The sequence below is a fragment of the Rousettus aegyptiacus genome, unplaced genomic scaffold (genome assembly GCF_014176215.1).
Source record: "Rousettus aegyptiacus isolate mRouAeg1 unplaced genomic scaffold, mRouAeg1.p scaffold_m13_p_4, whole genome shotgun sequence".
Lineage (NCBI taxonomy): Eukaryota > Metazoa > Chordata > Mammalia > Chiroptera > Pteropodidae > Rousettus > Rousettus aegyptiacus.
The window spans coordinates 155,353,786-155,379,734 of record NW_023416307.1 but is presented as its reverse complement, the minus strand read 5'-3'; the positions used below and the strand labels follow the sequence as shown (position 1 = coordinate 155,379,734).

The following is a 25,949-nucleotide window of genomic DNA, read 5'->3' as shown; positions in this document are numbered from 1 at the left end:
AAATACTTTATTGGTAAGAATGCTAGCCATTATCTAAGCCTTCAGTGAGCCAGTAATCTTTTTGCTGGTAAAGGTTCTTACCCTCCATTTGCGAAAAAACACAGTATCTGTGAAGTGCAATAGAAATGAGGTATGCTTATATATACTCAAAGGAATTGAAGGCAGAAACTTGAACAGATACTTGTAGTCTGGTGTTCATTGCAGCATTACTACAATAGCCAAAAGGTAGAAGCATTCCCAAGTACCATCAGCAGATAAATGGACAAATGTGATATATCCACAAAATGGAATATTATTTACCCATAAAAAGGAATGAAATTTGATACATGATACAACATAGATGGACCTTAAAGATTATGCTGAGCGAATGTTAAGTTTCTCCTTACAGAGCGAAAAGGCCCAACATTGTGAATATAGTTAATGCCACTAGATTATTGTAAAGGGAAAAACACCTCCTGTACTCTGTTATAATACTGTTTCACTTCTGAGACTTCTGGTCGCCAACTTTGGGGAGTCCCCCCACACCAAGCAATTCTGTGACACTAGCTAGTGTCCTACAGTTCAATTTTGACACTATCTACCTGGAGTTAGCATCAGATTCCAGAGGTTAAGCCCTACAACCGGCTGCTTCAAATGCCAGTAGCAAGTTCAGAATGTTACCTATGCTTACTGGCTGGATATGAATCTCAGGCCCACAGCTCCCTCCTGGAGTTTAATTAAGCTGCCAAAGCCGCTCACAGAACTCAGGAAAACATTTTACTTACAAGATTACAAGTTTATTATAAAGGGATACAGCCAGATGCATTTGTATAGAAAGTGTTGATTTGATACACTTACATGTTGTAGGACCGCCACCATTGCATTAGCTAACACCTCCATTACATCATTCCATTTTTTCTTTGCGGGAATAACATTTCAGATTTACTACCCCCCCCACACACACACACACCTGCCAATAAAAAATTTACTCCCTCAGTAACTTTCAATTATACAATACATTATTATTAACTGTTACCACTGTACCATACATTAGATCCCATGAATTGTATACTTTTAATGGGTAAATTGTGTGATATGTAAATTGTTCAGATAAAGCTATTTTTAAGATAGAACAGCTTCTTTTTACGTGTTGCCCCCTGCCCCATATATCCAGTTAGAAGTCTCACATGGGTGTCCGTGTTTCCGCATGTTGCTGAGTATACGTGGCCTAGTTTACTCGCAGAAATTTAGGCTGATGGAGTTTGAGTATGATCGATTTGTAGGCCTCTTTGGCAATGAGTAAATCTGTTGTTTATTTCAATTGCACGAGTTACAATTCAGCAGCCGCTCTAAAAACAGGTGAGAACTGTGTACCTTATGCCAGAATGGTTTTTCGGCTTGAAAATTAATGTATTTTAATAACATACTGACCTTACACTCAGTAAAATCTAGTAAATCTAAGCTTCTTTTCCCTTTGGTAAAATGGGAATGAATGATAATTATACGTGCCTCTGGAAGTTCAGGATCAAATCAACCCCTATCAAATGTATAGGAAGTGCATTGTGATATACCAGCATAAGGTCTCATGGTGGTTTATGAAGGTCCCCACAGTTTGTTAGAGTCTGTTGTAGTATAGCAGAATTGAGACTTTTGACATTCTTTGTATCATTATTAAAGAGAAGACCAGAAGAATGATTAGCATGTAGGGTGTTTTTTGAAGAAGTTTTATGTCGGGTAATACAGTGAGACCTAAATGGAGTCTCATTGAGAGCCACAGTCAGCCTGTCAGTAACAGTGGGCATCACTATCAGATGTGGCAGTGAAGTGTATCTTGTAGCTGCCATGGTTGTCTTCCAAAACCCACATCTGTGATGGAACGAGTGAGGTATGTGCCTCAGAAAGTGCTTCATCATCATTGCCAGCAGAGGAAGTCACCCTGAAAAGGCATTGCTTTGACCATGACAACCAGGGTTTGCACATCACACACAAAAAAACATTCTTACCCTCTGTGCTCGCTGCTGTTCGGGAGAGGATGTTTATGTCCAGACAGCCATTATTTCCTCTTGTGGAAGGAAGAAGGTGGTTTCCAGAAGAATGACCTCTTGCCATTCGTTCCCAGCTGTGCTAAGCAGCAGGGCCAGGCCTGTCCTCCTGAGTTCCAGTTAGGAGACAATCTTTGGTAGGGTTAGTCTTTGAACAAAACAAAGTTTCCTGCTTATTTAATAGAAGAAACCCTTAAATAACAATTGTTAATTTTGTGTTTTAACCACCAGATCATTAAATACTAGCCACAGACAGCCACCCATGTGGCATTGTTGAGTTAAGCCAATTGCTGGAGCTTAAAGCATCAAGCATTCTGGACACAGAGCTAGAAGGGCTTATTGACCTTTTTTTTTTTTTTTTTTTTTGGTGTGGTTATCAGTAACTTTGTGAGTGGGGGTCTGCTGGGAAGACCGTGGCCTTTCACATTGCCTGTAGCGTAGTAACTGTTATCAAGGCAAGGCACCCTCAACATCCAGGTCGGAGTCACCTTCATTTCTCATTGTTCTTGTGGCTGATTTTGAGCGGTCGCCACTGGAACTGCATGTGTTCCCTTCCAGGGAATTTTCTCTGTCTTGTAAATCAGAGAGCAGGGCTGGGCCTGAATACTCGGTACACTTAAGAGCAGGCATCTTTGCCATGGTGCTACCTGTCTTCTCTGGCGGCATTTTACACGGATGTCCTTGGCTCCAAAGAGTCCCGCTGTGATACAGCGATGGTAGGAAATATGTACTTAAAATTGGAGGCTTTCGACAGGCAGATAGCAAACGTCGTATACGGTATATCAGATCTACAGAGAGGAAGCTGGAATGTTGAAACTCCAAAAACATCCCTAGTAAGTCAAGCAAAAGTAGCTTCAGGCTGACATACTTTGATAGTCTGTTTTTTCAAAGGAATGTCATGGAAATTCTCTACTGATTATAGCACATATCTAGGTACAAATAGTATTTCATACTGAAGTCCTTTTCATTATTTTTGTTCTTGGCCTCTGTGGTAGTTTTGATTGGAATTTCAATTTTCTAATTCTTTACTGTTCCATGTCTAATTGCAAGTTTCCTATCTGTTGAGTCCTTTGTTTTAAGAAAAGATTGATCAGAGAAGGCCAAGGACTCAACTCAGGTTTTTTGTCAGTATTTTTGGGAAACATACCCCCTCTTTGGGCTTTTGTTCCTCACTCTGTGCATGGATCCCATTTGGCATGTCCTTGCCACATTAATGCAACTGGGAGTAGGGCTCTAAGCTGGATAGGCTAAGCCAAAGTGGTTCCTGTCTTGGAGGAGCTTCCATTCCAGGAATGGGCGAGTCAAGCATGCAGAAATGTAACTAACTGCTACCTCTCACAGAGCAGGATGCAGTAAAAGTGGTGAATTGAGGTGAATAAGGACCAAAAGAGGTCCCAAGCCCCACTTGGAGGCAGCATTTGATTTTGGGGTTTGGAAGGTAAAGGACCAGAAATAGGCTTTGGAATGGAAGGATATAACTTGAATTGGACAGGTGAAGTGTTTTCTTCTTGGGAAATGGAAAACATTTTCAAAGCAGGCATTGCTTTGAGTCGAGGTGAAAAAAGTTTTACAAGGTGAGTTAATGGAACCAGGTATGTGTTAAGGAGTGAAGAGAAGGTGAGAAGAAAAATAGGTTGCTGTTAGAATTTTAGAGGACCCTAAAGGTAGGGCTGAGGTGTCTTGACCTACTTTGGGCATTGAGGACCTTCCGAAGGCCTTTGAACAAAGGTGCGATGGGCTGAAGCCCAGGCATAGGAATGAAGAATTTGGCTGCAGCAGGCAAGATAGAAGGGAAGTAGGGGAAGTTGGATTTTTGCTTTTTTCCAGGTAGGCGGCATTGAGGACTTCAACTGGAATGATGACTATAGTGATGAAAAGGTTGTAAGATGTGAAAATGAGACCCACGGAGAGGTGGAAGTCCCCAGAACTTGACAGTATTCATGCTGCGAAGAACCAAGGAAGTAGGGGAGTCATTTAACCTCGGGGTTTCTACACTCAGCCGAGTATGTCAGGAATGTAATTTCGTTTTTACCACCGAGATTGGGGAAAATAGGAAGAGAAGATTGGCAGGTTGGGATGATGACTTGGAGACACTGGATTTGACATGCACCAAGTTAGAGGTGTGTTGAGCGTTTGAGAGCAGGGACCGGAAGAGAGATTTGGGAGTCATGTGCATAGAATTGAAATCCCCAGAGAAAAGTAAGCAGAGTATTAGGAAAAGGGGTGGGGGGCGGCACAGAACCAGCCTTAGAAGGAATGATTAGGTGTGGAGGCTATAGCTAAGGAGACAGAAAGAAGCCTTAGAGATCAGTGTTGGCAAGAGAGGTCTAAAGACAGGGAAGTAAGTTGCAACAAAAAATATCAAGGAGAATAAGGGCTGGATTTTGTGATGGTGGTCTCATCCGTAACTAGAGAATGTTTCAGTAGAAGTTTGGGCAGAAGGGCCGATTGGAAGAATTTAAATAAGTTGAGTAGATATGAAGCAGCAGAAATATATACCTTTTCTTTGAAACAGCCCGCAGAGAGGAAAGTAACGAGAGGAAAGAATGAATGTGGGAAGATGCATTGTTTTAAAATCGGGGGCACTCTGCACTTAATTGTAGACTGAAAGAAAGGAGCCAGTGGAGAGGGAGAGATGAGGGGCGTGGGATACCACAGGCAGCATTGCTGTATGAATTGAAAGGCTCCGGAGGACCTGCATCAGGCCTGGGGGAGGGAGAGACCCTAGTAGCAATTGCTGTTTACTGAGTGCCTCCTGTGATGTCAGACTCCATAAGAGATGCTCGTTGAGATCCCCCACCCTCTAGCGAGGTGCTGCTGCACTAGAGGGTTATATGATGTAGGCTCCTGAGAGTCAGTGAGTTGTGTGCTCTTGTGTCTGTTAAGTGCTAAGTGTGGGAGACTCTGCATGGCACCCCTCAATTGCTTTTTTGGATACCATTTCTATTTGCATATATGTGGGAAATATATTGCAGTATTGGTTGTCTTTATTTTCTTTGTTAACAGTAACCACCTAATGTCGTTTGCTGAAGTTTGGTCCATAGCCAGAACACATCGTTCTTTTTTTTTTCCCCCAGATTTGGGAAAGACTGGTCTAGTAATAATGGCAGAGAACTTAACTTGCAGTAGGTAGGTGTTTTCTGTGCCCTTTCAGCACCATGAGAGAGCATCTTTAGAGCATCTTTTGACTTGAGCGAGGGTGGCACAGTAACTTGCTTATACTAAAGGTTTTGAACTTAGAGGAGTAAGAATTATTAGAAGACTTACAGTCGTTTGTATTCTGTGACAGGTGACTTAAATAGATATGTCGTAATTGACTATTACTGGAAAAATAAGCTTCTATTCAAAGCTCTTAAAAGTTATTTCTGAGACAATTGAGCCTAGAAAATGACACATCTGGCAAAAAGACTACAGAGTGATCTCCTTTCTTAAGATGACAAGTCATATATCTGAAAAGATACTGGGTTAAAGCAAAGTGGAAAGGAAGATACTAGAGCCAAAAATGTTCCTGGGCCATTTCAGGAAAAAACAGCAGGTTTTATATTCTATTTGTACTTCTCACTTCTTAACAATTCGGTATTGCCAGACTGCTGGGATCCCAGAAATCACCTTATAAATTGCAGGCTTTCATTTTCATTTTCATTTTGCCCTACAATCACTTGTAATTTCTTTCTTTGTCATCCATAGAGGCTGAATGGTTTTACACATTTCCTGGGCCAGTGTTCTCCAAGGAAAATTTTCTAGAGCCTTTTTGGTTGCTCCTTGGCATTTTCATTTTGTGTGTCTTTAACCACATTAGATTCAGAAAGATTATTTCTTGAGAATTGAGTGCCTTCTAGGAAGGATGCTATTCAAAGATGGCAGCCTTTTCTTGAACTAAGGCATTCCTGGTGAATTATTTTGTTTTCATCCCATAGGGTATTTGACTTTTGAGCACAAACCAATGCAAGTTAGGTCTGAGGAAATGTATAAAGCATATAAAATCTTGACAGGAATTTGAGAGCATGAGGAAAACAGAACATGGTTTATGAATCTTATCAAGATGTCAACAGTCAGACTGAACATAGAGGAAGGACTTTTTAAGAGGTAAATTCATCCATGTCTGTGCTCTGGATTATTTCATGGAAGACTGGAAATGAGGTCATCTCTCCTTTCTCATTAAAAAATTTTTTTCTTTGGATTTAGTAATACCTGCAACATGGCAAGTAATGTACTAAACTGCATAAGGCTGCAAGGAAATTTAAGATGTTCTTTGAGGTAACTTGAAATCTGGTTAGCAGACAAAACACAAGTGAAACAAGTGTAGGACCTCAAGGCGAGTCCCATATTCATTAGGATCCAAAGCAAGACAGGGAGGAATATAGGTGCTAAATGGATGGCCAGTGCCTTGGGCTATAATTTAAATGGTTAGTCTCAATACAATACTGTTGTGACTGCATAGCCTATTGTTTAAAGAATTATAATGAGCACATTTCTCTTTATGTATATGGTTATTGTGCTTTTATTATTGGTACTATCCTCAATCCACTGCTTTTTTGCAGACTTTAAAGGTCACTACATCATATGGGTTTGGCTAAAGCATATCTATGTATATACGTAGTCACATATTCATTGCAGTATGTCACTGCTGAAAACTTGCAAATGAGTGATGGCGGCACTGTCAGCCCTTCCCATTATGGAACCTTCTTCTGCTTTTGAGTTCATGTCAAATTTTAAAGCTAAGCTTATGTTTCCTAGACTAAACAACAACAACAAAAAAATTGAGTGTCTTTTGTTTCCTTCATGTACCTTAGTGGATATTCTCAGCCACGCCAATTATGGAAACATTCCCCTTAGACAGTATGGTTTTGTCAGTGTGTGTGTATTCTTGACTAGTTTTAGTGTAGGTAAAAGACCTGAAAAATACCACCTTGAACAAGGCAGTTAGTTACTTATTTTTCGTTCGCATAAAAGAAGTGTGGAAGTAGACAGTTTGGGGCTGAAATTGTGCTCCCAAGGTCATCTGGGAGCCAGGCTCCCTTCTGCCTTTTATTCCTCCAGCTCCAGTGGGCAACACTCATCCTCACATCCCAGGATGGCTGTTTAGAAAGCTGCCCTGCCTCCAGGTTTAAGCGGCAAGGAAGAGGAAGGGGCTGAAGAAGAAGGGCATGTAACTTCACTTTAAGGAAGACTCCTAAAAGTTGCCGCTGAGTACATCTCATGGGCTAGAACTTTGTACATGGCCATACTAGGTGTAAGGGAAGCTAAGAAATATGGTCTTCTAGCTGGACACAGCTAAAAATTGGAGTGCCGTTCTAAGAGGGAATGGTGGGAATTGGGGTGGTTGGCTGTTAGTCTCCACCAAATGGAGTCTGTATGTCTTTTGGGGGGGGGCAGGTAATAGCTTTATTGAAATATCCACATACTTACACAGTGCACCCATTTAAAGCGTGCAGTTCAGTGGTATATAGTGTATTTAGAGAGTTATACATCATCTCACGGTCATTTTGGGAAGATTTTACCATCGCAGAAAGAAACCCACTCTTCCCTTAGAAGTCATTCCCTTATTCCTTCCTCTCATACTTCCTTTCCCTACGCAATCACTAATCTACTTTCTGTCTGCATTTGCCTATTCTGGACATTTTATATGAATAGAATCACATAGTGTGTGGTTCTTTGTGACTAGCTTTTCACACACGTAATGTTTTCCAGGTTCATCCATGTTATAGCATGTATCGGTACTCTCTCCCTTTCTTTATTGCCAAATGATATTCCATTGTACAGGGAGGGATACCACATCTTGTTTTTATCCATTCATCAGTTATTGGATATTTGGGTGGTTTCTACTTTTTGACTATGATGGATGATGAATGCTGCTGTGGACATTTGTGTAAAAGTTTTTGTGTGGACATGTTTTTATTTCTTTTGGCTATATATCGGAGCAGAATTTCTAGGCCATTTATATTCACATTCTTTGCCTATTTTTAAATTAGTTTATTAGTCTTTTTATTATTGAATTCTTTATTCTGGATCCAAATCAGCATCTCGAATGCAGTCTCAACAGAGATCCTGAGCAGACCACTCCACCTAAGCTGCTTTTTTATTGAGTTGTAAGAGTTCTTTATATATTACAGATACAAGTCTCTTATATTTGCTCTTATACTGTGGGTTATCTTCTCATTTTCTTGATAGTATCTCTTGAAGCACAAAAGTTTTAAAAAATATTTTATGGCTCTAGCTCTTATATTTAGGCCTTAAGTTAATTTTTGTATATGATGCGAAGTAGGGTTCTAATGACAGTGCAACATGGTCTTGATTACTGTAGCTTTGTAGTCAGTTTTAAAGTCAGGAAGTGTGAGTCCTCCAACTTTGTTGTGTTTCAAGATTGTTTTGACCATCTGGGTCCATTGAATTTCCATGTGAATTTTCTGATCAGTTTGTCAATATCTGCATAGAAGCCAACTGGGATTTTGATAGGGACTGTTGAATTTGTAAATTAATTTGGAAGAGATTGCCATTTAATAATACTGCCTTCTGGTCCGTAAACAGGAATGTCTGTCTTTTAATTTAGATCTTTAATTTCTCTCAACAAGGTTTTGTATTTTTCAGTGAATGTTTTGTACTTTTTTCAAACGTATTCATATTTCATTCTTTTTTGATGCTGTTGTAAGTGAAATTGTTTTCTTGATTTCAATTTTAATGTATTCATTGCTAGGGTATAGAAATACAATTAATTTTTGTATGTTCATCTTGTATCCTGCATCCTTGTGGTATTTATTAGTTCTAATAATTTTTTAATGGATTCCTTAGGATTTTTCATATATGAGATCTTATCATCTGTGAATTGAGATAATTTCCCATCTTCCTTTCTAATCTGTATATCTTTTATTTCATTTTCTTGCCTAATTGCCTCTAGTATCATGTTAAATAGAAGTTGCTAGAGTAGATTTTTTTGTCTTGTTCCTGATCTTGGGCAAAAGATTTCAGTCTTTTTATAATTAAGTGTAGTGTTTGTTACGGTTTTTTGTATGACCTTTTGTTGCCAAGTGGAAAGGTATTCTAGCATTTTGTATTTGTGAGTGCTACTAGAGGCTTGCGCCTCATGGTCAGAAAAATGTGTCATAGCCCGAAACTAGTATGACACTCTAGATAATACCTTTGTCTTACGTTTCAGCAATGGCTGCCATCAGGAAGAAATTGGTGATTGTTGGTGATGGAGCCTGTGGCAAGACCTGCTTGCTTATCGTTTTTAGCAAGGACCAGTTTCCAGAGGTGTATGTACCCACAGTGTTTGAGAACTATGTGGCAGATATCGAAGTGGATGGAAAGCAGGTAAGTCCACTTCCCATAACAACGGATACTGTTTGCATGTTAGGTAGGCTATTCATAAAGCCTATCGAGAATTAGGCCTTTTTGTCCCTTCAGTGTGCAGTATAACAATAACAAAAATGTTTGTGTGTTTTAACTGCTGTCATCTAGAATTTGTCCATATTTATATGTATTTTGTGTGGGGAAACCTTAGTATATGGATGTGTTCTTTTCAGCTTTATTCATATTTGAAATGAACCTCTTTGTATGGATGGTATTGTTTTATTGTCATAGTATTTCATTAAGTGCTGAAATACAAGATGACTGGGTCATGAGGTCCTTATCGATTATGCTTCTCAAAGTCTTACACTGATCTATACCACCAGGAGCATGACATTTAGACAACATCCTCACATTTAATTTGTAAAATATTTTTTGACTTTAACATAAACAGTGCTGCCACAGTTGCTTCAATTACCTCTTATTGGCAGTAAGGACAGTGTTTCCCTATGACTGTCCTGAAAGCCCACTGTCAAGACCGGGGCAAAGCTTTTCTGGAATTAGAGTACATATTTTTTAATTTTCTGTGCCCTTTTGTCATCAAAATAATGTCTTACCCAGCATTCTGTACGTCTTTTGAAAAGTAATGAAATTCCCTTTGCAAATGGGTCAGCTGAAAAGAAAACTGGAACTAGGGCCTCCTCCTCTCCAGCGGACTCGGTCCCCTCAGGCGTTCGGTCACGTGCCTCGGCTGCCAGCACCTAATGTATTGGCCTCCATGGTTCCGTCTCCTGTCTCCCTTCTCATTTCCTGCTTTACCTACCATCCCTTTTTTGTCCCAGTGCCACCTAGCCCCAGTTCGTGGCACCGTGTGTGGAAAGCACATTAGGCCAGCTGCTCAGAATTCTAGAGTTCCTCTTTATAGGCTGTCCTGATAGTTCTGTGACCGTGAGTAAATTGCCTAATTTTGGAGCCGCCTTCATTTGTGAAGTGATTTAAACCATTTTATAGGTAACATCGAGGTTCTAGAAGTAGCTGAAAGCATCCGGAAGCACCAAGGCACTTTCCAAATTGGGCCGAACAATAGCATACTGAAAACCCCCTTTACAGTTTATAGTTAATTTTATCCAGTTGCAATGTGGGTCACAGCGATTGCTCTCATGCTATTAGGAACCACCACAAGACACCTTTCTGGCCAAATATGCATGGGGGAGGGGAAAACAATAAATTCTAGCCTAACAGAACTTTGGGTCCTATCCTACATGTGGTCCATCATTGTAGTGGTGCCAATTCAACCTCAGTCAGCTCTCTGCATGGATGCTCAGATAATGCCATTTCTGTGGGCCTGGAAGACCGGTTTTTTGTTTAGAGGTACATTTTGTGACAAACTGGGTGGAAATGTGCTGAGATCTGTGCATCTGCTGTCATTATAACAGCCCTCTTGTCTAACTTAGATTGCCACACATACACAGAAAGACCCAGTTGGCTTGAGGGAAGCAGGATCAGGTTGGTTACTCAAATGCCTAGTGGGTGTATATTGCTGGTTTTTATCCTCTCATTCCCTCCAGAGAGAACAGCTGTTGGTTGCTGTATATCTGTGACCAGCCAATTGGGAAAGTCTCTCCCACCTGTGGCAGCACATTAGTTTTGGCGACAGTAATGGCTCTTCTGTCCTCTTTGAAGTATCATCTGTTCCTGGGGGTCTTGAAACAGCCAGGATCTTACCCATAAGAAATTTAGGAACCCTGACTTAAAACCTTTGAGGAATGGTCCATAAGTATGTCTCTTAACACTGCCACCTTTGAACATACCTGACCATGGCAAGATAGGGAGTCCTCTTACGCAGGGAGAGGAAACCCTGAAATAAAGGTGCTTAGTCTGGAAGAGGTATCCCACCCCAGCTGCTCTCCTCAGAGCAACTCGGTAGCCCCCAGAGTGGGAGTGGGCGCTGTCTGGGAATGTTTGTGTAAGAGTATGTGCTGATAGGGCCTAGGGAACCATCCAAGCAAGATTCTAGGTGATCATGGTCCCAGGAATAGGCATTCCCAAAGAGAAAAGGCCTACTCTGGTATGAGATAGGCCTAACACACGGGAACCATTTACAGGAGATAATCAGGGTTGGATGTGTCTGACTGAACCAACCCATGAGGTACAGAGGGGCCACGGGGTGGGGTTTGGAAGAGAGAGAATGAGCTGCACCATTCTGAGGTCAGACCAGTTGTGAGGATTAGGCATTAGTATGTCACAGACCTACACCAAGCTGATGGTGGGTGCATGGTAAAAGTACAGAGGCTGAGGGTGGAAGAGTTAATTAGCCATCAACTTTAAGGAAGGAATGGTATTTAGAAACCAAAATAAGAGCTGCAAAGGTGCTAGAAGAAGAAGGATATTCCAGGTATTAGAGGGCAGAGAGCTCCTTGAGCCTGGAAGGGCCTCTGAACAGAGGGCATTAAAAATCCACTGTGATTGAAAGAAATGGCAGGCTGGCTGCAGTGCTGGACCACTAGGAAGGGGTCTTGTGCCCAGAGCCCGGGCATCGGTTCGCCTTCCTCGCACTGGAAGGTGAGCACATTCCCAGGTGTGAAAGGAGCATCCTCGTACCTTATGTGACGCTTTCATTCAGCTATTCCGACATTTTTTGAGCAGTAAACAGAGAGCCAGAGGCCTTTCCTGTCAGCTCAGATCTTGCGTAACACCCAGCATGGTGTCCTCTCACCTACCAACTCCAATACATTCTTGTCTCCATGTTTCCACGTTGCAGCAGAATGATGAGACAAAGTAGAGAAATGGTTGAGTGAGACTCTGTTAGGAAATATTACTCAGTCTGGTTTTTCCCTGTCTTGCCTTGTGTACCTGGTAGAATGTTTTTTACAGTTTGATTTTCTCTCTTGTTCATCTCCTCTTTCCTATGTAGGATATTATTTATAATTAAATACTTATTATAAGCTACACAGTTATTTTTGACCTGACATTTTGAATTATGCACTTTATTCCGTTCTCATATCTGCTTCTAAAATTTGCAATCTTGAGACATTTCAACCTAAAACAATGTAAACACACCTCTGCTTTCAGGCTTGATTCTGATAAAAGCGAACAGTCCTGTGTTTTACTATTTTGGACAGTCTGCCATTTGAATGTACTATGGTAAACATCACTTTGGAAGTGGGTAGTGCAATTAACCTTGCACTCTTGGGTTTATTTTTTCTGTCACAGGTAGAATTGGCTTTGTGGGACACAGCTGGGCAGGAAGATTATGATCGCTTGAGGCCCCTCTCCTACCCGGACACTGATGTTATACTGATGTGTTTCTCCATTGACAGCCCTGATAGTTTAGGTGAGTAGCCCTGCAGTGTGATGTTTGTCGCTGCCTGTGTGCCTGGCTGGCACCTGTTTTCTCAGGTCTTTTCTGAGCATCAAGTTGCCTGAATGCAGCCGTGAGCTTCAGAGAAGGAATCATCAGTGGCTAGAGTTCTAGAGTCTTGGGTCTGTAGAGATTGGGCCCTGGGTCCTTTTCAGCCTAGGTCTCCCATGGCTGCCATGTGTCCACTCTGTAAAGCAGCTAGACTCCAAAGATGAAGCCATCTGGACTAAGATTTAGGGGAGGCTATTTTGGGGGGCAGGGTGCCCATACCTTTTTTGAGTACTTACTGAGCTTTACTGCCTCCCTACATCTAGACTGGTGACTTGCTGTTCCTAGTAGTGTTTTTAAAACCCTATTTTAACCCTTTTCTAAAGTGTCTTGCCTAATAAAAATTCAAAACTGACCATTCCACTAGCTCAGTTTGCCACATGTTTAAAAGCCACTTTCCTTCGGGGAAAAAAAAAGTAAAATAAACAATCATACTGACTTCACGCTGTGCGAAACAAGGCACCAAGGCCTTAAAGTTAGAGAGCGAACAATTCTAAACTACAGTCTCGAATTCCAATCACTGCCATTTACTTGATTGTCATACTGAGTGCTTTGTATGCATTGACTCAAAATAGTGCTGTGTAAGGTAGGTAGATATTACTGTTACCCATTTTATAAAATTATCCCTGACATTGAGATGCTCAAGGTATAGATATGGGCGGCTGAATCCAAGCTGCTCATCCACTATGATATACATACAGCCTTACTAAATTAGTGCAGTATTGGCAAGAAGCTAGAGCAGGTTATCACTTATTTTCAGTAGTCACTCTTGAATCATTTGAAATACTATTAAAACCCACAGATGGGGGTCATGCTTAGGGTCCATGAGCAAGGTGTAGAGAGAACACGTGTGCTCTAGGCCAGCCCTGGCTCCAGAGTGGGGACCCCTTCTGTGAGCTGTGGTCAGAATCTCCTCTCCAGCTCCCTGAGTTCTGGATCCTCTGCTTCTCCAGAGCCTTTACCTTGGCTCCCACTCCAGAGGAGCTGTGCTCCTTGGTGGGACTTAGAAAAGCTAGAGACTCCATGCTTAAAGAAAGAGGCTTAGATCTGGAATAGTTTCTTTGCAATTTAATTAGGACTCTTAGAGATTCTTCAAGATAGACTTGTGTATATCCCCAAGTTAACCTGCATTTCATTTCTTTCAGAAAACATCCCAGAAAAATGGACTCCGGAAGTCAAGCATTTCTGTCCCAATGTGCCCATCATCCTGGTTGGGAACAAGAAGGACCTTCGGAATGATGAGCACACAAGGCGGGAGCTAGCCAAGATGAAGCAGGCATGGTCTGGGGCAGGGTTCTGTATTCCTGTAGCATTCTTGAACCTGTGGAGCCAAGCTTGGGGGTTCAGGGAGTCTCAACAAAAACCCTCATAGACCAGGCTATTTCAGAGAAAGTCCCAGAAGCCTCTCTGTCCATTTGGTCCTCCTTGACTAGGCTCTAGTCATATGAGATGGAACCTCTCCTGTGGGATAGTGCTGTGCCCCCAAGGATTGTCTGCCTTAGAAGGGACCATCACAGCAGTAGTCTGCTCCAGATGCAGGAACTGTCATCAGGCTCTTGATTTCTCCCTCTTGTTATTACCTTGATATATGTGAGGCCAAAGTCAAATTGGTAGCAACTGAAAGATGAAGAAATTCTGAGGGCATGCAGTCCAGGTGAATAGCCCTGAAACCTTTATAAAAGTGATGCTGGAGGTAGTATCTTGGCTTCCGAGAAGCTAGGTAGCCCAGTGGCAGGGCTTCCCCATTGCAGGAATAGTGCCTTGAGGTCTTCCCACTGCAATCCGAATGTCAAAGTCAGGATTTGTTTCCTTCCATGGGCACTCAGCCTTCTGTGAAGCTAACTGTAGGAAGACCCAAGGGCTTACCCTGAATTGACAGCTTGCCCTTCACTTCTTCCTGAACCCTCCAAGGTTTCTCTGGCCTCTCTCTTTCTCTCTACTTCCCAGAGAAAAGCTCATTTGATAGGGATATTATATCTGTCATTGCACATGAGTTTATAGGCAGAACTCAAACCTTGGGGTATGGTAACTTTTAAAAGTCTTTTAGCTGAATTTGAATACTCTACACCTACTCGCTATATATATGTAAGTGTTAACTGACTGCTCTTTTCTCTTTACCAGGAGCCGGTAAAACCAGAAGAAGGCAGAGATATGGCGAACAGGATTGGCGCTTTTGGGTACATGGAGTGTTCAGCAAAAACCAAAGATGGAGTGAGGGAGGTTTTTGAAATGGCCACGAGAGCTGCTCTGCAAGCCAGACGTGGGAAGAAAAAATCTGGGTGCCTTGTCTTGTGAAACCCTGCTGCAAGCACAGCCCTCATGCGGTTAATTTTGAAGTGCTGTTTATTAATCTTAGTGTATGATTACTGGCCTTTTTCATTTATCTATAATTTACCTAAGATTACAAATCAGAAGTCATCCTGCTACCAGTATTTAGAAGCCAAGCCAACCATGATTATTAATGATGTCCAGCCCACCTGACCCGCCGGGGGCCTTCTGACACCGCTCTAACAGCCCTCCTCTGCACTCCACCTGACACACCAGGCACTAATTCAAGGGATTTCTTAACTTCTTGCTTCTTTCTAGAAAGAGAAATGGTAACTTTTGTGAATTAGGCTGTAACTACTTCATAACTAACATGTCTTGCCTGTCATCTGGCAGCTGCAAGGTATTCTGGTGAGTCACCACTTCAGAGCTTTACTCCTTAACAGATTTCATTGGCATAGCTCTGGAGTGGCCATCCAGTTTTTTCAAAATGGGCTCAGCCAGAAAGGCCCAAGTCCATGCAGCTGTGGCAAAGTTACAGTTCTGTGGTTTCATGTTAGTTACCTTATAGTTACTGTGTAATTAGTGCCACTTAATGTATGTTACCAAAAATAAATATATCTACCCCAGACTAGATGTAGTATTTTTTGTATAATTGGATTTCCTAATACTGATATTTGTCATCCCCACAGAAAGTGTATTGGTTTTTTAAAAAAGAAAGTGTATTTGAAAATAAAGTCAGATGGAAAATTCATTTTTTAAATTCCCGTTTTGTCAGTTTCTCTGATGAAAGATGGCCATCTCACCTGTTTTCAGCCCCACACGTCCCAGTCCCCGTCCCCAGAGCTGGGCTAAGCAAGTAGGAATTCGGTTTCATGCCCGAGGCACTCAGACGCTTCTGAAGGTGGCACAGCCCGTCTGGACCGCAGGGTCGGCCTCTAGTTCACAGTGCTTTCCCCTCACTGTACCTAGGTTCCCTCCCAGAGGAGCCACCAGTTCTCGTGGGTGGCACTGTGTTTCTCTCCTCCAGCTGACTAAACTCTTTTTCTGTACCAGTTAATTTTTCCAACTACTAATAGAATAAAGGCAGTTTTCTAAACTTCCTGTATCCTGGTGTTTGTGTTACTCTCTCCAGGGCTGGGAGTGGGAGGATGGACGCAGCCTAACGCGCCTTGGAAGGTTCCTTTAGGTACTTCAGAGTACCAGCTTGCCCACCACCACCCCTTTCCCCAGTCTGGCACTAACCTTGGCTCCTCCCAAGAACATGGAAATGATTATCTCATCACGTGCAGGTCCAGAGTGGGGCAGAGTAGGGAGTGCAGTCCGCTGAGGAGACATGAGGGCGCTCCAAGCAGTCGTTCGTCTGCACAGATCAGGAATGTGACGTTTTTCTCTTACTCCCTGTCCATTTTCAGTTCCTTCTACTTCCAGGGTTGAGCTCCAGGTGAAGTTGACTAGGTATCGAGGGTGGCCACTGGGCCCTGCATCTTGTTGGGCTCCCCTCCAGGAGGCTGGGGTTGGGCCTCAGCTGCTCCTTGAGAAAACCTGTTCCCCAGCAGCGCACACTGGAGGCCTAAGAGGAGGAGGGGGACCAAAGGCCTGGACCTAAACATGCTCCAGGCAGCCCCAGAATGCAGGGAAGTGAGAGCTGGCTTTCGGAGCCTGAGCCTTCCCTGGCTACTCCTGGCATTGCCCCCCTCTTCCACCTTAGCTTTCCTAGACCCGTGGAGCCTCATCACAGGGAAATTGCCTTGGCAGCTGCTGTCAACAGCAGCGTCACCTCAAGTCAGAACTCGCCCTGCCTCTGGCGACAAAAGGGCACATACTGCAAGTACAGTAGTATAGCATAGGCTGGGGAGCGCTTCGGGACCTTGGCTCGGGTGCCAAGCGCGGAAACGGGTGTTTGCAGCAGTGCGGGGGGGCCCCTGCGTGGGCCAGACCAGACGTGCCCGCCGCACCCCCTCGTCTGGGCGGTGTCCGCATCCGGCCAGGCCGCACCCCGCCCGTCTTGCTAGTCAAACCTCCCCAGGGAGGCCCGATGCCGGATGAGGCGGGACCGAAGGGGCGGGGCGGAGCGGTTGGGAAAAGTGCCTGCGCCACGTGACCCTACTGCCCCTATTAAAAAGCGCACCCCGGGGTCCCTGCTGTCCGTCTCACCAGTGCTCCCCTCTCTCACGACATGTGCGCCGCTCAGCAGGCGGCGGCCGCGCAGGCGGCCGGGGCCGGGGTCTCCGTGTACCCCTTCTCCGCGCGCCCGCTGGCGGGCGGGGAGCCCGTGAGCCTGGGCTCCCTGCGGGGCAAGGTGCTGCTCATCGAGAATGTGGCGTCGCTCTGAGGCACAACGGTCCGGGACTACACTCAGATGAACGAGCTGCAGCGGCGCCTCGGCCCCCGGGGCCTGGTGGTGCTCGGCTTCCCGTGCAACCAGTTCGGGCATCAGGTGCGCGGGGCGGGTGGGCGCGCGACCCGGGCGGGGAGGCCGCGGCCCGCTTCCCTCGGGCGCTTGTCCTGGCTGGACCTCAGGTCCGCGCCAAGGTTGCGCAAGAAGGCCAAAGAGCCTGGTGACTCATCCCCAAACCCCTTGTTTGCGGCCGGGAGGTTTCCCTCCTCGCGGCCCCGGGTCTCAGCTGCTCTTCCCTCCTGCAGGAAAACGCCAAAAACGAAGAGATCCTGAATTCTCTCAAGTACGTCCGACCCGGCGGCGGGTTCGAACCCAACTTCACCCTCTTCGAGAAGTGCGAGGTGAACGGCGCAAAGGCGCACCCGCTCTTCGCCTTCTTGAAGGAGGCTCTGCCCGCGCCTAGTGACACCACCACCGCGCTCATGACCGATCCCAAGTTCATCATCTGGTCTCCGGTATGCCGCAACGACATCTCCTGGAACTTCGAGAAGTTCCTTGTGGGCCGGGACGGCGTTCCTGTGCGCAGATACAGCCACCACTTTCCGACGATCGACATCGAGCCTGACATCGAAACCCTGCTGTCCCAGGGGCCTAGCAGTGCCTAGGGCACCCCTGCTCTCTCTGCTTCTTGGCAGACACAGCGCTGCCCTCCGGGGGTTTCATCCATGATGGTGTTTCCTCTAAACCTGCAAGGAGGAACACCTGATGTCCAGGAAAATCCCCCAGGGTGGGTGCTGGGCCTGCCCATCACAGCCTCCCCCTCCCACACTGCCACCCCTCACAATAAAGTGTCCTGTCAGCAGAATCGTGTGTTTGTCATGTGTCAGTGGGAACATGGGGCTGGAAAGCTTGAGCCCCCCCAGTCGTTGGCCCTGGGCAGTCTGAACTCTCCACCCTTTTGTCTGCAGCGTGTGGAATCCGCTGTTTCCTATGCCGGAAACCCCGTTCCCCTCCTGGTGTTCCTTTCTCTGCTGGGACATGTTAGAAAGTCCTTCTAAAAAGAGAGAGACAAGTCAAGATGACTGCATAACCAACCGAAGGAATAGGCCTCTCCTTTCCGGATATTTGCTGTTTGTGAAATGACCGTGAAAAATGATACCATGGGCTTCCGTTCACATTGAGTCTGTGGCTTCTCCAAGTGTTAGGTCTATTTTACACAGTTGGAAGCTCATGCAACATTACAAAGCCTTTTCCTCTTTGCTAGACCTTTGCATGTTGCTACCCAGAGCTTAAGTCTGCTCCCATGCTGTCCTTGCTGATTGCTGCTTCTCAGAATAGCATACACACTGGGCCCTGGGACCACACCACCCTCTATGGCACTTGGCAACTGCAGTTGCATGCTCAGGTTCAGGGCAGGGCATAATCTTGGAGGCCAGCTGCTGCTTGGGAGGTGTGTCTCAGGTCCGACTTCTCCATCGGTTGGCCCTGCTGTCAATAATCTTTCTAGACAGACCTGGAACCACTTCCCATCAGTACAAGGGACTCTTCAGGGCTTGGGTGCAGCTTCTGCTTGGGCAGATAAGGCCCCAGATGCATGCTGACAGCGTCAACCCAGTCCAGAATGTGGGCCACAGCTTCTAGGGTCCTGGCATTCATGCTCCAGTTTCTTTTGTGTCCGAACCAACTCTCCAGACATGTTCTTCCAGCAGGAATCTTTGCTGCCATCTCTCCCCCTTCGGTCATTAAGGGATAAAGCGCCCTCTGCACCTGTTCCGGCTCCTCCCTCCATGGTTAGAATTCCTCTACAGGCCCACCTCCCTCTGGCTACAAGGCCTCTCCCCTCAGCTTTGAAGTCCCCTCAGGTGACCAAGGCAGAGCTGTCTGTATCCCCTTTGCACCCCATCCCACCTGTACACTCAAAACTCAGGAATCTTGATCGCATCTGTGAGTGGTCTGTTTCCCCAAAGAGTGAGAGTCTAAGAGGTGAACTGGGGTTGACCATCTCGGGTCCACAGCCCCTGGTACATGACATGAATCAGCAAACACTTGTCAATATAAACAGACCTTTCCACTCAAACAGGATCAAGGCTTTTTGAAGATCATTTGTGAACTCCAGATCTGATTCCCGGAATGGAGAATAGCAACCTACACACCTGAGCGTATCAGAGTACACCCAGGCCACCTGTGTAACTGCTCACAGATTTAAGATAGCTTTTTCTTTGGTTCAAGCCGACTGCCTGGAATGATGGTACTGTGACTCACTTGCTTTTTCCGCCCTTATCCTTCCACATTTGTATATCTATTCCCTTAATCATTAAGCCTTAGGATATCAGGTTCCCAGCCATTGCCAAATCTTTTTAAGAAAAAAGCCTCAGGTCTATCAATCTTGAGGATAATAAGTTTCATTTAAACTAAAGATAACATCTTGGTTTTAGGTGTATTTCCACCCGACCCAAGGTGGATCAGCACCACTGACCCCGGGACCAGACAGGATGACACCATGGTTGATTCTAGGAATGGACACAATGGTCAATGACCCCAGCCCTATCCAATCAGTAGCACCCATGACCCCAACTCCCTTAGTGTCCATGACTAAGAATGCTTCCCCATATAATCTATCCCTTTGAGATATCTGGGAGGTCAGGCCTTTGAGTGGAAGCTCCTGTGTCTCCAGGACTTGCAACTCTCTAAAATAAACTTTCATTTTCTTTGCTGCAAAACCTGTACGTGTCTCACTGGACTTAAACACGCGCAGGCAGATGGATTGCTCCAAAAGCACCTGTGATCCCCTTAAAGCCCCACTTTTCTTCCCCAAAAGCCCTTTGCTCCCTTATTGCCCCATTCATCCTTCAGTCCTCTGCCATGGGCTCTGCTGGGTGCTGGGGGCACAGTCCTCAAAAAGGCAGAAGAACAACATATAATTACTAAAAGCATGTTTACTCCTTCGAGGCAGTACAGGGTCCTCAGAGGGCCTGGCCCAGGAGGGAGGATCATGCTTGCCGCCTGGAGGAAGTGACTGTGAAGCTTAGAAGGAACAAGCCGCTGGAGGGGGGACAGGCAGTGAGCAGTGTGTGAGGGCCTGACACAGGAAGGGGGCCTCACTGACAGTTGGACAACTTGAGGAGGAGCAGGTCTGGGGAGAAGGGGTTGTGATCAGATTCTGATGTGGCGCATGAGACATCCACATAGAGATATCTGGGGCAAGTGGTTACAAGACCAAAAAAGGAGCATGGGTTGGAGATAAAGATCTAGCCAAGGGGACAGTAAGCAGCCATTGGAGAGGATGAGGCTGCCTGGGGAGAGTGGCAAGAAAAAGATCAGGGGGCCTAGGCCTGAGGCCTATGGATTCCTGACCCTCCCAGGTCAGGGGGCAGAGAGGCGTAGCTGGGAGGGAGGATGCCAGGATGGCGTCAAGGAGCCTAGGGAAGGGACATTCCTTAGAGAACTGCAGCTGGGCCAAGTCCTGTGGATTGTGTCCCTCAGCAAGTGCAGTTTCAGGGAGGCAGCTGGAGCTGAAGCCAGCGAGCCAGGCACCGAGATGGACCAGGTCCTGTCCCAGGAGCTAAACCTGCAGCGCTCAACAGTCACGTGAGTGCTTGTCAAACCGAGGTTCCACAGCCCACCTGCAGAGATGCTCCTGAGAACATGGCATCCTATGCGGTGACTTACACCTGAACACAGGAGTTTCCAGACTCTCCTTTCCTTAAAAGTGTCAGGGTGGCCCAGTCCACCCACTCCGGTTAGGCTGGGCTGAGAACCCAGGGTTTTGAACCAACTCCAATCTCTTCCCCTCAGGCTGCCTGGTGACTCACCCCTCCTGGCCCACATCTTCTCCTCTCAGTTTATGCCTCAGGCTACCAGGAAAGGGAACTTCTACACTCCCAATGTGGCTGACCCTGACTAGGGAATATTCCTCCTCTGACTCTAAGCTGCCTGTCTCCCTCAACTGAAAATCCTTTCCAATTCTCCCTTCCTCAGAAAGACTCAGAATAAAGCCAATCAATACTTCATCTTCCTCCTACAGGAAGCTGGCTGGACGTCTTCCCCTAACACACACACACACACACACACACACACACACACACTCTCTCTCTCTCTCTCTCTCTCTCTCTCTCTCTCTCTCCTACACAGACACATTCTTCATCATTTAACCTCAAAACTGCCACTGGCCCCCACCTGCACCCACTCCACCTCACTGTGAATCATCAGTTCAAATGAACAGGTAAAAGAGAAGGAATCTCAGGGAGACTGCCTGAGGTCCTGCCTTTGGTAGAAGTGGCCGCAGGACTGCTGACCTGGGAGCAGGCGCCAGCATTTAGGCCACAGGTCTTCTAAGAAGGAGGTGGCCCTGCTATTACTCAACTAGGCTCACAAATATCCATTTTAGCAATTCTTTAAAAAATGCTGTTTGTTTTGCTTTATCTTTGTTTTTTTAAACATTAAATCCAGTAAGATTATGTAAACATATATCAAATTGCCATGACGTGCTTGAAATATTTCGCAATTTTATTTGTTAATTAGACCGCAATTTCTAAAAATCTGATAAAATTTGGTCAGGCACTTCTTGCACAATTAGCTCTTTATCAGATCACTTCCTTGTTCCCTCTCAGTGTAGTTCCAAAAACAACAGTTAAAGCAAGATTATTTTCAGACACATTCCTGGCCTGATCGGCCTATTAAGTTTTAACTTTTCGACAGTACTGAGTTAAAAATACTAGCTAAGAGTTCCCCCAACACAGCATGGATTTTTAAAGAGTGGGCAGAGATTCCTGTCAGAGTACTTTGAATTTGGAAGGTTTTTTAAATTCCAATCACCAAATCAGCTAGAAGAGCATGATTTCATAAGTGACATAACCGAGCTGGCAGTAAGAAAGCCCTGCTCGGGGCTGGTCAACAAGTTAATGGACAGAGGCCTCACATCAGGCACTGCTGGATGGGGAGCCTGGAGCACAAATAACAGGACTTGTTGCGCAAGGAGTGAGGTCTCCTGAGCTCTGGCCTTGCGGGTAAGAGAGAAGCAAACTTGAGCTTTGACCTGTCCAAGGACTTAACTCCAGACTTGCCATGTGAGAACACAAAAATAAAAATCACCAACTAGGTGGGCCACTTGCTGGTGGGTATTATTAGTTGCATCCAAAGGCACCGAGGACTGAGATGATATGCCGATGACCTCCTGGGCAGGAGCACAGCAGCCTGTCGTCCATCATTCATCCTGCAGAAAGAAACCCCATCCCTGGCACCTCTCCTAGGTCCAGCTTCACAATAGTCAGTAAGGTCAGGGTACGCACTGCAAGCAGGCCCACTCAACTCAAATGCCTAGAGGGGCAGCTCCCCCTGGGTGGTGCTCTCCACTGCTGCAGGCCTCCTGGCTCCACAGGGAAGAAAGTGGAGGGGATCCAAGTCTCCCTGCAGGGGAAGCACCTGTTACCGCAGCCTCCTGTCCCCTGCATGTGACTATGCCTGTGGACGTGTGAGAATCTAAAGCAGCCCTGGTCCACTGAGCACTCCTTTGCAGACTCATCATGCATCCCCGAGGCCAAGGGGAATGTTAAACGTGCCTTTGCTCCCTACGCCAGGTGCTTAAGTTTCCTTCCCCAAGAAATGTGTGCGGTGTCCCCCTCCACGTTCCTGTAGATGTTGTAATTACATGTGAAAACATCTTCTCCAACCAAACTGGCTGTGAACCAACCCCTGGATAGTAGGGACTGTGAGCATATAACAGATTATTAGTAAAATGAAAAAATGACTAGTATCACGGTAATTCATTCATTCATCTAAGAAATGTTTACCGAGAATTTACTCCATTGATGAAAGATAGAGAAGGAAGAGAAGCCCCTGGCCACACTTGGGCTCAGGGTGCCACACCCTTCCTGCCCAATCAGGACTGGCCACCAACAGTGGCCAAACCAAAATGGGAAGTGTCCAACTGCGTGAGTTTCCAAGGCAGGAAAAGTGATCTCATTTCCTCTCTACAAGCGAGATTCGTTCAGGTTTTTGCTTCTGTCACCTTCCTCAATAACCCAACCCTTATCTAACATAGGTTATAATGTCACTGATAAGACCTTTAATTCTTCTAAAATGTACTTCTAGAGCTTTGAACTTTTTCACAGTTCCTTGAGCATGGTTAAGGAAGTACGGGCAAGAAGAAAACAAATATTTCTCTCCTGATGCCACCTCTGATCAAAAGTGCCCAATATTTGTGAATATTGCCATATGCACGCTGTGATTGCTGGCCAAGTGTGGACCAGGGGTGACTGGGGAGGGCCAATGCCAGTTAGGGGTAGAGCAAGCCACAGTACTGGGCAAGATGAGAACTTTATGATTTGGAACCAAATAAAGCTTAAAGTTCACACACTCAGACATTACAAACCTTCAATTAGATCATCGCAGTCCCAGATCAAGCAGTACATGACCAGTTAGCCAAGCCTCTCCCCTCAAGCTCCCTTCCTGCTTTCCTTCCGGTTCTTGTGGTTTAAGTTTCCATGGTAACGGGTGGGTTGTTCAGTTCTGAGGTTAGGTTATGGGGCCAAGTGAGCACCCTAGTAGGCTAAAGCCTCTCCCTAGCAAAAGGCCTAAAAGGAGAACACAGTCCTGGGACCAGGGTGTCTCCCGAGCTGAATCGTTACCACCCAAATCCACAGGTCACTCCCACAACAGCAGGAACCGGCGGGCAGATGCCCATTGTTTTCTAGTTCTCCATTTTTAACATTTTAATCGAAATCACTAAAAAACGTTGAAAACTTTGGAACTAATGATCTTCTGACTATGAAATTTCACTCTATTCATCACATTTCAACTACAGGCACCTCGTAATCTTGATATAAATTTTAGGAACTACCCATAATTAGTGCACTAGTTTTTACAGCTATTTAATAGCACTGAAGAGATCCGGGTTTAAAAAGATTTTCCAAAATTTCCTTTCTTATAATTAGGTTTTGTCCTCTTTTCTAGTGGTGCTGAAGACTTGTCCTACTTCCTTAAGACTCTGACCCACGCCATAAATGGTACAGGAGAAACTGCTAAAAAAAAGAAGAGGGAAACAGACACTCTCTAAAGCAGGTTTTGAAGTAACATCGTTAACCCAAATTTCTTTTTCCATAAATAATAGGACTAAAGGTAATGTTTCTCATTCGATAACGTTTTTAACAATTTCAAAGAGCACTTGGGTTGCCAGAGTTGGTTGGCTCCCCAGATGTAGAATTATCACCACTGGTCACATTTATCTACAGGGGATTAACTGCTATGTGGTTATTGAAGCCAGTTTTAATTCCAAATTTACTTTCTTCTGCTATCTACCCAACTGCCAAGAGGCCTCTGTTACCAGATGGTGCGTGATGGATGTCCTGGGGAGCATAAATTAATTTCAATTAAGCATGACCCAACATAAAAATAGTAAATCTGTTCAAATGACCACCCACGTCTTCATGAGGGCAGCCGACACTGAACATGGCTCATGTGTTTCACCTCTCCTCTCTCATAATTCTCTTTTCAGAGAAAGGTTCCTAATAGGTCTCTAGGCTGTGCCACTTGGGGGTAAAGCACCCTCAGCTGAACAACCAAAGTGACTCCATCTTAGGTATAAGACTCCATCTTAAGCACAGGCCAGTTCCCGGAAAAGCTGCAGATAGCAAGGCGATCACCCCACCCTAGACTCAGCCAATCAGAGCAACTATGGAAAGTAACTCTCCTTGGCGCCATCCCCCAGCCAATCCTGCTAAGCGACAAGCACGTTGTGCCAATCCTGTAACGCCAAGACATCGCTCCCCATGCTTACGATTTTTCCCTTCAAATACCCCTGAAGCCCCATGTTCGGGACCGCCTCCTCCTCACTGCTGCGTCGGTGCGCGGACTGTGGTCCGGACTCGAGTCTGAAATAAACTCCCTCTTGCTCTTGCATTGGTGTCGGCTTCTTGGTGGTTCGTGGAGATACGAGTCGGGGCATAACACAGCCACTTTGCCTCTGCTCTAAAACCTTCGACCGAATTTAAGGCATGACATGTAGATCTAGAAAGCTTTCCATCTCAGGTTCTTTCAGTAGTCTGTGCCCACCCCAATTGGCCTAATCCTCTCTTAGATCCTCCTCTGCGTATTCCAGAAATTCTCTTACCCCCTGAGTTTCCTCTACTACAACATGTACCATCATTTCTATGCCTTTTTCAAGACCACGTTCAAATACTACTCAAGTCAAAGGCTTCCCTTTCATAGCTTGGGGGCCACAGCCTTTGGTTCATACCCTTTAATGGCACTTAACGCCACACTACTTGTTACTGGGGGTATTTGTAGATTTCTTCTCTATTAGATTGTATAATGGCAGGTACTGGGTCTTGTTTTTCTTACCCTTCTCTGAGGGCAGGAACTCAAGACAAGTGCATGGGAGACTCACATAGGCCAACTGTCTGGTCTTCTCTCTTTGGGCTTACATCCCCTCTAGGAGGTGCTTTTTGTGTGCAGGATCGAGGGAAAAACATACAGTGTTCAGGACATTGTGCTTGTTGCAGCAACAAATTAAGAAGAAGCCGGCGCACCTACGATGGAGAACGCACTTGGACCTCTCTTTCTTCCTGCATTGCTATGACCCCTCTGAGGCAGGTTGTCCAACAAGGTAAGTAGCTAGCTCAGTGTGGAA

General features: G+C 45.3%; 2 protein-coding genes across 2 annotated transcripts in view; both read left to right on the top strand.

The window, feature by feature from the left end:
* Positions 1-16,090, top strand: part of RHOA (ras homolog family member A) — a 40,381-nt gene extending 24,291 nt beyond the window's left edge. Inside the window, exons 3-6 of the mRNA XM_016149936.2 lie at positions 9,175-9,332; positions 12,522-12,642; positions 13,863-13,993; positions 14,839-16,090. Coding sequence (XP_016005422.1) covers positions 9,177-9,332; positions 12,522-12,642; positions 13,863-13,993; positions 14,839-15,012 — 582 coding nt within the window. The 5' untranslated portion in view covers positions 9,175-9,176 and the 3' untranslated portion in view covers positions 15,013-16,090. The remainder of the gene's footprint in view (positions 1-9,174; positions 9,333-12,521; positions 12,643-13,862; positions 13,994-14,838) is intronic.
* A 1,056-nt stretch (positions 16,091-17,146) lies between these two features.
* GPX1 (glutathione peroxidase 1) lies at positions 17,147-18,188 on the top strand. Its single transcript, XM_016149934.2, has 2 exons — positions 17,147-17,422; positions 17,629-18,188. The coding sequence occupies exons 1-2, from the start codon at positions 17,162-17,164 to the stop codon at positions 17,986-17,988; spliced, it is 621 nt and encodes a 206-aa protein (XP_016005420.2). The 5' UTR covers positions 17,147-17,161; the 3' UTR covers positions 17,989-18,188.
* The last annotated feature ends 7,761 nt before the right edge of the window (positions 18,189-25,949 follow it).